The sequence below is a fragment of the Culex pipiens genome, chromosome 3, assembly GCF_016801865.2.
Source record: "Culex pipiens pallens isolate TS chromosome 3, TS_CPP_V2, whole genome shotgun sequence".
NCBI lineage: Eukaryota > Metazoa > Arthropoda > Insecta > Diptera > Culicidae > Culex > Culex pipiens.
In genome coordinates this window covers 175256737-175269394 of record NC_068939.1, presented here as the reverse complement: position 1 = coordinate 175269394, position 12658 = coordinate 175256737, and the positions used below count along the sequence as shown (strand labels likewise).

The following is a 12658-nucleotide window of genomic DNA, read 5'->3' as shown; positions in this document are numbered from 1 at the left end:
AAACAATTTCTTATAGAAAATTTTGATAATACAATAATTCAAAAAGCTAAACAACACGAAACCACGAAAAAACATGAAGGGGGAGGGGGGGGTCAAAAATTCTAGAAAAAAAGGCCACGTGGTTTATGCACGACCCCTATCTGTGAGCGCACATATTTTACAATGTCCATAAGAACGTTGTAATTTGTTGGCCACAAATGTTCTTATGCTACTTTTTTTGTTTTGTTCATTTTCAATTTTAGCTTGAACTTATATGGTTGCACGGTTTTGGGAAGTTAATGAAGAATGCAATTTTGCACAGCACCAAATTAATTAACTATCCATGGCGATTGAAACTTTTTTCTTATTGAAACCCCTTTTTGCACAAAACTAAGTTAAAGTTTCGCATCCGCCGATTGTTGGCAAAATTTGCGAATATACAATTCTGCAAGCGCAACAAAATTAGTTTCACAAACGAAAAAGAAACCAGACAATCGCAGGCGCGCACTTTTCCCGAAAAGCTGCCTGGCGGAAGTTTCTGAAAAATATTCGGTTGGAAACTTTGTGGCGAGATTTTTGCAAGTGATAAGGGGGATTGTGAATCGTCCTCCTGTAACAATCCATGATTTTTTTTAAATAAAACAAAATAAATTCGAAAACTCTACAATCCCAACATAAAACTTATAAAGGAGCCATTACACTTCCGCAAACAAACTCGCATTTTTTTGTGTTTGACAGTTTGCCAAACTCGCAAACAAGGCTAAATGTATGCAGGCTGACGGTTGTACAAACAAATCCAGGCAAACAACCAAAGCAGGCAATGTCTTTAACATCAATCCCTTCCCTACTAACTCTGAGTAGGCCGCGGGTAATCGGCTCCCCTCCCACTAACATTTACACACAAGATCATCTGTAATTATTAAGTCAAATGTAATTACAAAAGCCGACTCGGTCCTAACCAGGTCCCAGTACCGAAAAGGACCTAATAAAAATAATTTTATGAAAAAAAACCAAAGCAGGCAAACTATCAAAAAGGGCGAGTTTGTTTGTTTGTCGTAGTGTAATAGCTCCTTAAGATTAATCGATTAGAAATTTCGGTGATTTCAAGATTCGAATATTCGAAGACTCCAATGATTCGAAGATCCAAAAATTTTTAAACTATTTTTTTTTTTTATGGTCAATTTATAGTACTTTTTAATACTAAAAACTGAAAAAATCTCGCAAATTGTTTGTCAACAAACTTTTCCGCAAACCATATGGCGGAGCAGGCAAACTGTCAAACGCCGATAAAGTGTGTGTCTTGGCTAGTTTGTTTGTGATAGTCGAATACATCCTCAAGTGTCAGACATTAAAATGACTGTTACGACATGTTGCAAACTAACCAGATACTTGTACATAAATTATCTAATCTAATCTAACACAATCGCAGCCAGCCCGATCAGAGCATGCTGACAAGTCTTGTATGTATGTATGTATGATCCCCATACCCGCAGGCAACTTGGTCCTGGAACACATGTGAGCGCTAGGTGAACAATTCGATCATCTTTTACTCCATAATCTGTACACCCACATGCATAAGTTTTTTTGCACGAATTTTAATGCTACAAATACCGGCGCATAGATCAAAATGGTTTCCCTCTTCCCGCCCCAAGCGCCGGAAATTTGTAGCGGGTGTAGGGACACTTTGCATAGACGCCCTTGCTCCCATCACGTCACTGAGGGTATGGAGCGACGAGAAATTAATAAGCATGCCCCCCTAGTCGAACCTTCATTAGAGAAGCAGGCAATCCACAACTCACAGCGAACGACCAAGGGAACACCCTACCGCGTATATAGTAAGATTGGCGTGGTTAGTCTTTAATGAGTTGTAAATATGTTAGAATATATGAAGAGTTGCCTGTATTAAAATGGAAAGCTCTCACCAAGTGAAATAGTCTTCATGTTTTGTTGAACATCGAATCTTGCTAAAACTTAGTGCACCGAAAAAACTTCTGCAAACTTGTTTTCTTGAGTTGCTAAAATGGATAGAAAACAGCATCAAAAACAACAAAAAATAAAATAAAATGAAGCAGGAAGACAAAGTTTTTCACATAATAGAGAATGAACATTTTGAGGAAATCAACATTTGATACAAAAAAAATATATAAAAATATGACAGCATACTTAATTCCTAAGTAGAATAAACTGAAATACTCAAGTATCATCATCAAAAATTAATAAAATAATAAGATACAAAAGGATTTATTAATTTAGGCAAAATGAAGATTTTTTTAGTCGTTCATTAGTACAAAGATGGATAGGAAAAGAAATTATTTTCAAAAGGAATCGCAAAAGTTTTCATAGTTTTATAATCAGAAACTTTGAACAGATTTTTTTAAAACCATAAAAATCATCAAACATAAAACACATTTAAAAAACCTCAATTAATTCTTAAATTTTTGATGAATTCATCAAGCAGCATACAGTTTCTGAATTAATTACTCGGTGCATTTTTAATATTTATTTTTAATATAATAAAACCAAATCGAAGTAATCATGATTTTCTCTACTGTCACTAATATTCTTAAATCTATATTGATTGTGTAAATATCATTTTTCAATTTAGAAAATCTATGCAATTAAAAAAAGGCATATTTTTCTGTGAAAGGGTGTAACTTGAACTTGTTCTTATTAATTTTAATCAACAATATTTAAAAAACAGAACAAATTTTGAATTTAAGAATTATTTTCGTTTGAATTAAGTTTAACTTTCATTCATTAAGGTCAATTCAATTCACTTAAGGATCATTGCATTTTTTTTCAATTAAAATTCAAGCACAATGTTTTTTAGCAAAATAAAATTACATGAGAAAAGAAACAAACTCACCGGAAAGGTTCAACACATGCAATCCCAATTTTTAATTCTAGGGAGAAAAGAAGCAGATTTGGACTCCCTTTCTTGATTTTTCTCTTGATGGTGCCAATAGAATTCCTACAATCCGAAGTGCTGCGATGGAGAGGGGGTAGGGAATCTTGACCTTCCGGAGATCTTCTCGAACTTAAACCACAATTTCGTCAAATCCATGCATCTCCAGCACAACGAAGTCTTGATTTAGGAACAAATCCAGAATTCCAGAACAGGAACAATCATTTTCCGAAAACTGAACTATACAATTCAAGGAACGGGTTTTAAAACGCGGAAGGGCCAGATCTTTTTTAACTAAAGACCAAAAACACGAAAAAACTCAAAATTTTCAGAAATATGACGCGAGCTCAGTTTTACTCAACGAAAGTAGCAGTGAGTGTAAAATAAATGGACAATCATAATCAACATAAAACGAGCTCACCCGATCGGTCTTAGATTTCCGGCGACAGTAATAGTCTCGTCACAGCTTGTTCCTTCTCGAATGCTCACAACCGAGCCTCACGAGCACGATGGCCACGGTCTCTGGGCAAGGACCTCTCTTTGCCTAAACCCGTTCACTTTTTTATACAGGAATTTTCATATTTCACTGTTATCACAACATGTCGATATTTACACAAAGATTAGTTAAGCTTTTTTTCTAAACGCTAATTTTCACTTAGCTCTCCACCATATTTTTTCAAACATACTTAAAAAATAATGCCAACACTATTTTCAATGGCAAACAACCCCCTCCCCTCCAATCCCCCCTCGACCACCACCACCTTCTTCCCAACTCCAGCCGCCATATTGAGGACGGGTTTTTTTCAGCGATCATCAAAGCAGCTCACTTTCACTAGTACAGTACCAAACATTCTGTTTTGTTACCATGGAAACGTTATAAACAAATTGACGCGATGCAAAAACGGAAAAAGGCAAATTTATTATTCAAACTATTTTATTTGAAACCACCATTCAATTGTTCAAGAATCTTCACAGCCCAGAAACAGTCTTTTTTTCCTCTACCCAATGGCAAACACTAAGAAGAACTTCGAACTTCTTTCAGCACTTATCACACAAATTTCGTTAAAACTCGACAAAAATGTTACACCTTGCAATCACAAACACCACAGGAACGCGTAAATTGTAAAAACCAAGATATAAACCGACAAAAATCTACGAAAAAAATCGAACAGATGAACGAAATAGATTGGAAATTTTCACAACCGGAGAGACAAAAACGCGGAGCAAAAATTTTTGTGAACCGTTCCCGATCAGAGCTTACTGCGAATCAAACATTTTGTTTTCCTATTGAACTGCAAAAATTAAAGATGTAGGTATTTCGAATCAAATTAATTTGAAATAAAAAAATGACGATCACATTTTTTTGTAAATGACGGGCTTACTAAATTGACGTCTTTCATCAGAGCATGCTGACAAGTCTTGTGATTAAATTATGCTCCAAGCACGAAAATGTATTGCAAAAATTAAAGTGGCCAGCCCTACCGCGTTGTGTTTACCGCAGAGAGGATTCTGAGAACGGACCACATTTCACAGAATCTGCAGGGGAGGAAGGATACGTGGACATACCGTACCAAACGCTCTACTTTATAGTTGGTTTTGTAAGATGAGTTTAGTGTAATATATAGTGTTGACATATAGTCAATTAAATATAATAATGCAATATTTATAATGCTTGACTTAATTTCATCTTCTCATTTCAGCTCCCCGGTCAACAGCTACAAACCTGCTGCCACGCCACCGTCTTCGTTGGCGCCAACGACCACGGTGGGCTCTCCGGTGGCGGCGGCATCTACCAGCAACGTCCACCACGGTTCGTCCAGCAGTAGCACACCGCCCCACCAGCTGGCCGGAACGCCACCGGTGGCGGAACCCAGCACCAGTACGCCCCCGTCGTCTTCTTCGTCGTCCTCGAGTGCGGCCCCGTCCAGCTTGATCGACCTGAGCGACTGGTCCAACAGCTACCGGGTGCTGGCCAAGCGGAAAGACTACTACGAGTCCGGGGTGATTCGGTCCAGCTCGTCGTCGAACACGGTCACGGTGCAGTTCGACTATCCCGAGGGCAGCACGCAGACGTACGGGGATGTGTTTGGCGCGGGTCGCTACGACATCATCGACGACGCGTGTCCCTCGGCCTCGGACGTGGTGGCCGGCTGTCGGGTTTGCATCCGGGCCCAAACCGTGCCGCCACATCCGGCTGGGAACGTGTACGTCGAGGCCGTCGTCAAGGAGGTCCAGAACAACACGAAGCAGTTCTCGGTGCAGCTGATCGGGCCGGCTGCGGCCACGGCCAGCGGTGGCGGGGGACCGCAGGAGATTAAGCTCGTGAAACGAGTCGACATTCGTCTGCTGAAGCCACCTTGGTGGGACGAATTGGAAGAAATGGTGGCGGCGGTCGAGGGGGCACGCAAACAACAGCAACAACAGCAGCAAGTCCCAGTGAACAACAAATCCAGTCCGGTAACGACGTCGTTTCACCACAATACTGATGCGGGAGTGACGCAGCAGCAGCAGCAACAGCAGCAACCTGCCACCATCATGTACGGCAGCCAGCCGCAGTACAAGACCATCAGCATTACGCAAGGTCGTGGCATCGCAACGGCTACGAGCGCCGGATCCCGTTACGATCCCAGCAATCAGCAATCCCACGTGCCATTACAAATGTATCAGATCCTTCCGACGTTGCACACCAACGAGGAACACTACCGAACGGCCGCCACTTCGCCCTTTCAAACCGACGGCCAATCCGGCGCTACGACCGCGAATCCCTACCAGAATCCGCACCATCTCTCCCAGCAACAGCCACATCAGGAGCAGCTGACGACCAGCACAGTATTAACCGCCGGCAGTCCGCACGACTTGGGAGCATCCGGTGGGGCGAACCGACCTTCGTACTACGACTACGAAAGTGACGACGAGTTGCGACGGGAGGACATTAGTTTTCCAATTGACGGCGGTACGTTGCTTTGAACGCAGTAGTGCTGTTGGCCATAATCTTCAATGTTTGCCCTCTCTCTCTCTCTTTTGCAGAAAACGAAAAATACTCAGGCAGCAGCAAGCGCAGCAGCATGCAAAGCCGCGGCAGCACGTCCAGCCTGCTGGACCAGCGCAGCACACCCCGATCTCAGCCGGCCACGCCCCGATCTCAGGCGGCCACGCCGCACCGCTTCAAGAAGGGCGACGTCGTGTCCACGCCCAGTGGCATCCGGAAAAAGTTCAACGGCAAGCAGTGGCGCCGGCTGTGCTCGAACGAAACCTGCTCGAAAGAATCTCAGCGGCGCGGCTACTGCTCGCGCCATCTCAGCCAAAAGGGCAACGCGCTGCGCTCCTCGACCGGCTCCACCGCGAACCACTTCAACAGGTACGGAGTTTTGGTGAAATTGACGACGGAGGTGTGAACTCCTAATCCAGGGTGGTTAAATCTTCGCGATTTTCGCGATTTTCGCGAATTTCGCGGATTTCGCGGAAATCTAAATTGCTCTCACCGAGCAGGATTTAGATAAATTTGCGTTCTTTCTTCTGGAAATACTAGATTTAGACAAACATTTTCACTAGCCATCGAAATCTACGTTGTATTCTTGAAGATAGACCCACAGGAACATTCAACAGAAATCCGCGAAATCCGCGCCGCGAAAATCGCGAAATCCGCGAAGATTTTTAACCACCCTGCTAATCTCGTTCTCGTTATTGCAGCAGTCGGTCCAGCAGCAAGACCCAGCTCGACGAGGACACCTCGCGGGACTCGGAAACGTCGCCCAACTATCGGGTGGCGGGACGGTTCGACCAGGAGGAGACCGACGTGGCCAACATGCTAGGTGAGTTGGCCGCCGTAGCGCGTGCAGCAGATCATGGTAGTGAAACTGCAAACAAATATATTACGCAATTTCTGAACGCATCGTAAAACATTGTTGCAATGTCCGAAAAACGCGAAACTTTGAGAGGAATTTGTCGATTGTTAACCTCCCCCTGTATTCTCAACCTTAGGGATTCGTTATTTTCTCTTTATATTGCTCGACCTTTCGTGCTATCTTGACATACGTCTGTACGCGCATCCTGGAGAATGCTGACTGAGCATGAGCATGAGAGACCACCCATTGTTGCCCCTCCGTTGCTGAACAGAACCGTAATATCCTTTCTGAATCAGCACTACTGATCATAGGCTTCGACGATCTAGTGGTGTTTTTCTTATCAACAGCATGTATGAATGCGCCGAAAAGATAAAACACCATGATTGCTAAAACTAGATCAGTTGCGAATAGGTAACAGTCATTGGCCACCAACGGCGCCCGCCATGTCAGTTTGTAGATCTCGATTTTAAGGGACGGGAATGTTAGTTAGTGTTTCTTGTCATTTCTTAAGCTCTGAATACTTAATTTCTTTTGAGTTTTGAGTAATGATTTTTAACCTTATTTATTTTTAATTTTATACTGGATTTATCCAATTTTTAATTTTGTAAATCAAATATTACAAACTTTTCCCGAAGATATAGACATTAAAATGTGTAACATAAACTATTATTGGGGCTTGTTCTGGTGGGCACCAAATATCAGCTTGATTGGACGTAACAGAAGCTGGCCTCCACTTTCGAATTTTGGAATGGAATTTAATCGGAAGAATTTTTTTTTTCTAAATTTAAACATTCTTGGCGAAAGTAAAAAGATCAGAACATTCCAAATTCAAAGTTTCAGAAATTCAAAAATTCGAAAAAAAAATGTTTTTATAGTTTTTATTATAACAAAAAAAAAATCAAAATACATATTAATTTTCTTTCGAAAAATCGTAATTTAAAAAATCTGAAATTTCGAAATTCAAAATTTTAGCAATCTGAAATTCAAAATACCAAAAATTTGGGTAATCGAAAATTTGAAGATTTAAAAAAAATCAAAATTAAAAAGTCAAAATTTAAAAACTAAAAAATATCAAATTCAAAACAATATAGAAAAAAATTCTCAAATCTAAAATAATTTTAGTATTCTTAAGCTTATAAATTCTAAAATTCTAAAATCCTAAATTCTTAAATTATTAAATTCGTAAATTCTTAAATGTTTTTATTTTTAAATTCTTAGTTCTTAAATTCTTGAATTGCACATTTTTTAAGTACTATTTTATGTAAGAGATTTTGAAATTATGAGAATAATGTAAATATCGGAAATTAAATTTCTTTCGGAGTGAAATTTTAGCGAGGATTTTGGATTACAAACTGTATAAAAATTCTTAGATTTTGAATATTTAGACTTTCGAAATTTAAAATTTTATCATATTATAATTTTAGATTTTGATTTAATTTTGAGGTTATATTTTTGAAGTAAAATTTTTAGGTTTTTAAATATTGTATTTTCTTTTTTGAAGATTTTTTTTCATGGCCCTTGCCTTGACCGTCTCTTGAGGAATTTTTTTAAATGGATTTATTGCTTTCATTCTTTTGGAGCCTTTAAACATAAAACGAGTTTTTTTAATCAATTAGTTTTTTCTTTATTAAAAAATAAAATTTCTTAAATGTTGGTCGCGATATTTTTTATATGGCGTGGATTTTGCGCGGTTTCGGATTTTAGGTCGGCACGGATTTTTTTTACGACTCTCCCGTAACAACCCTGCAGTTTCATTTGCGTCCTAGATAGCTAAAAAATCACTTGAAATGGCGTGGAGTTACGAATATTTGAAAAATGCTGTTTTTGCGAAAGCTGAAGAAAATTTTTGAGACCGCCCTAGGACGGCGTTGGGCCAAAAAACACGAGTATAATTATGTTGGCCATTGACCCCCAGAAAATTGTCTGACAAACAAACAAACTTTTCGTGTTGGACAATTTGCCAAACTCGCAAACAAAGCAAAACGTAATTCTGCTAACAATTACAAACAAACTGTCAAAAAAAGGGGTGTTTGTTTGTTTGCCGTAGTCTAATGCCTCTTTAAGTAGTAGTTTTTTGAAATATTCTCGAGGATAAATACAAATTTGAAATATAATTGATTCGGGAACTAATTGGTGAATTGGTTTTTGTGTAAATCATTCTAGAGATTTCTCCGGATCAAACGTAACAAGTATGAGATACCGCTTTCAAAATTTTAAATTCCTTTTGAAACCCTTTAGGGCTGCAGGTTTGAACATTGAAAAAAAAAATTAAAAATATTTTTAAAAAATGTAATAATAAAAAAAATAACGTTTTTATTAAAATATCTGAGATCCGGCCTTTTTTGAATTATTGTATTTTGGAATTTTTAAATTTTGAATTTTTGAATTTTTGAAAAAAATAAACTATTTAAACGCATTTTTGAATTTTTGTATTTTTGAATTTTGAATTTTAAAATTTTTGACTTTTTGAATTTTCGAATTTTTAATTTTTAAATTCTTAAATTTTTTGATTTTTTGAATTTTTGAATTTTTGAATTTTTAAATTTTTGAATTTTTGAATTTTTGAATTTTTGAATTTTTGAATTTTTAAATTTTTAAATTTTTAAATTTTTGAATTTTTGAATTTTTAAATTTTTGAATTTTTAATTTTTGAATTTTTGAATTTTCGAATTTTTTAATTTTTGCATTTTTGAAATTTTAAAATTTTAAATTTTTGAGTTTTTGAATTTTTGAATTTTTAAATTTTTGAATATTTGAAAAAAAAAAGTTATTTAAACGCATTTTTAAATTTTAGTATTTTTGAATTTTTGCAGTTTTTAAATTTTTAAATTTTCTAATTTTTGATTTTTTTTATTTTTAAATTTTTGATTTTTTTGAATTTTTGAATCATACACAAGTGCAGACATACAAAAATCTCCGAAACACGCATTCAAAACTTTGCTACCGGCTTGCCGGTACTTGTCGGGTATCAGAAAATGAGTACCCGACAGGTACCGACACATATTTTTCTTCTACAAATGAACTTGAGATCAAATTTGATACCTGCTTTGCTACGCGCCGTGGGAGACTCGGGGGCAAACTCGAGAGAAAATTTGGTGGGAATCAAATCGGGTAGCAAATGGTTTATCTTTCGACATTTTCGAAAAATGAAATTCTTTGAAATTTTCAATAGGATTAAATAGTTTAATAAACTTATAGCATTTCTAGGCATGAATCAACACATAATTATTGATTTTGAAGGTAAACGAGAACAAAAAATGATAAAAACCCATATTTGCCCCCCGTCTGTCTGAAGTAAGAGTTGAAGACTCTGAATACATATTTTTCTGCTAACTGCTAAACTTCAAATAGCTATACAGTAGTTGTTCGGTAACTGGGCTGAGAACGTAGCCCAGTCTCCGAATGTTGCTCGTTAACTGGGCTGAACAAAAAATAACGAGGGGACCACCGATGCATAATATTTTCCAGATGAAATATATAAATAAAAGTTACTCAAATCTATTTACTATGCTTACTTTTCATTTTTCTTTAATTGTAACTTGATTCAAACAAAAGTTTGAAAAAAAATCTTATTTATTGAATATGATTTTTGCATCCATTAACCCCTCGGTCATTTTGGTTATTGAGCGCCCAGTTTTAAAGCAGGCCAGTTAAACAACGCCCAGTTACCGATCAAGTACTGTGTATCAGCAATGATAAAACCAAATGTTCATATGGAACACGGACCTACATAATATATAATCTCGCTTAGAATCGCAATAAACGCGTTTTAAATTGAAATATTTTAATCTATTTTTTTAGAATTTAACCAATTTTTGTTTATTTTGTAAGACTTTAAAATTAGTACAAAACGATTATAGAAATTTTTACAAAAAAAAAGTTATTTTTTTTCGGTTTGTCCCCAAATAACTTCACGTTGGTAAACAACAACGCCATATTGACAATGTTGTTCGGTAGCTCATATCAGGCCATCGCCGGGGCCCTGGAATTACCGATTGTTTTGCAACATCAAAATATTGAATGTTGCTAATCCTCCAGATTTTTTTTTTCGCTTTTAACTGTACCGTAAACTGGGGTCAATCGGGACACATGGGGCGAATTGGGACAGCAGTTTTAACCAAGTAGGAGCACAATATTTTGATTTTTCTGGTTGGTTTCGGTTAGAACAGACTCAGGCCAACAAAATGTGTACATCCATTTCCAAATTTAAAAGCTTTAAGTGCTCTAAAAACTGCTGTCCCTATTCAGACTGTAGTCCCGATTCACCCCAGATTACGGTATTGATTTTTTCTTGAGTGAGGATTTCAAAACCGCTCGAAAACCAAAAATTAAATAATTTATTTTTTTGGGCCATAAAAAACAACCCAAAACTTAGAAACATCAAGACAAATCCCATTCATGCTTCTTCTGTAAAAATCATTTTTAAAAAATGATTTTAAAAAATAATTCTAAAATAGATCAAAATGTCCCAACATTGCATTGATTAAATTTATTAAATTGTGCAACATGAGTTTGTTTTTTACCTTTTAAAAAATCAAATATTTTGGCGCAGAGAAAAAAATATCTGGAGTTTTTTTTTTGAAAAGGTCCAATAAACCAAATTTTTAGTTTTTGTTTTTTGGGTGTTTTTTAGTACCCCTGACTCAAGGCGGTTTCAAAAACAAGTCGTTTAAATTTTACCGGCTCAGGTCTCTAATCCGTAGGATTCCAAAGAACGCCGCACACTCCTAAACATTTCATTAACACTTACACATCGACACGCTGTGAGAGAGTAAAAGGCCTTTTGAGCTTCCGTTATTCATACACACACGCACACACATTCCACCAGCAGCAGCTACTTGCGTGAAAATCATCCCTTCTTATTCATAAGCCACATTTCGTTGAGGCTGGAACCTCGGGCAGCCTACTGTGACTAAGTAGTTAGCGAAGTGTGATCTAAAGTTAGTCCGAAGTGTTCCGGCAGTGCTTACTGGGATCGATTTAGTGGTGGTTTTTCAATTGGCAAAAATTGAATCCCCTTTCTTCCCAGTTTGTAGTGAATTGATGAATAGTGTACGAAACAAAGATGAACTACCTGAACATGAATCTGAACGATTTGCAAACCGGGGCCGAGCTGTACATCAGATGTTTGAGTAAGTATAATAAACATCTGTTTTGTAATCAATTATTCAACTAATTTTGATTTTACTTGCCCAAGTCACTGCTCTTAGCAAAAAGAAATGTAGAACGATCATTTGCGAATGTCTCCAGCACTTGAGTCTGTATGAGGCTACCCATTACACACACATTGACAACTCAGCACACCATTATCAAAACGCGCGTCACGATTCTACTGAAGAAAATGAGCTTTCAAAATGGCGACTCGACGGGGATGCACTGTGAAAAAAACCGATTGACCCTTTTCTGTCTTTCTTTTTTTTTTTTTTTTTTTGAAACTTTAGGAGGTCGTTCTAGAGTTTTTTTGATAGTCCTGTAAACATATGAAACACAATAGCTTATAGGACCTTTAAAAACACTCTAGAATAGAGGTGGGCAAAACCACTCTTTTTAGGAGCCGCTCATTTTCGTTCGCTCATTAAAAAGAGCCGCTCTTTTGAACGGCTCTTTCGCTCTTTTTCAAAATTTTGATGAAAATGTTGTTTTTAGGAATCGTGTGATTTAAAAAGTTATTTCACACTGGACTTTTACAAATTATTTGATAAAAAAAAATTAAACTGAAAACGAAAAGATGTCCTTGAAAACCATAGGTCTTGGCGGTCTCTATGTCAAGATTTCTACACGACATCGACATTCGAGTATTTGAATGGCATCCAAACTTAAATCTAGGATTTGGAAAAATTGCTATTAATTTTAAAATTGCGCCAATTTCTGCAAGAATTGAACTCATGCTGATATTTTATTCGGAGAAAACATTCTGTGAACTCTTTTC

General features: G+C 37.3%; 1 protein-coding gene across 5 annotated transcripts in view; it reads left to right on the top strand.

Moving 5' to 3' along the window:
* Positions 1-12658, top strand: part of LOC120419245 (putative transcription factor capicua) — a 74391-nt gene that overhangs the window by 23164 nt on the left and 38569 nt on the right. For 4 of the 5 annotated variants that reach the window (XM_039581902.2, XM_039581903.2, XM_039581900.2 and 1 more), the window contains exons 4-6: positions 4585-5837; positions 5912-6242; positions 6575-6696. In XM_039581902.2, the coding sequence (XP_039437836.1) occupies positions 4585-5837; positions 5912-6242; positions 6575-6696 (1706 nt within the window). The remainder of the gene's footprint in view (positions 1-4584; positions 5838-5911; positions 6243-6574; positions 6697-12658) is intronic. The other variant, XM_039581899.2, reaches the window with a different exon arrangement.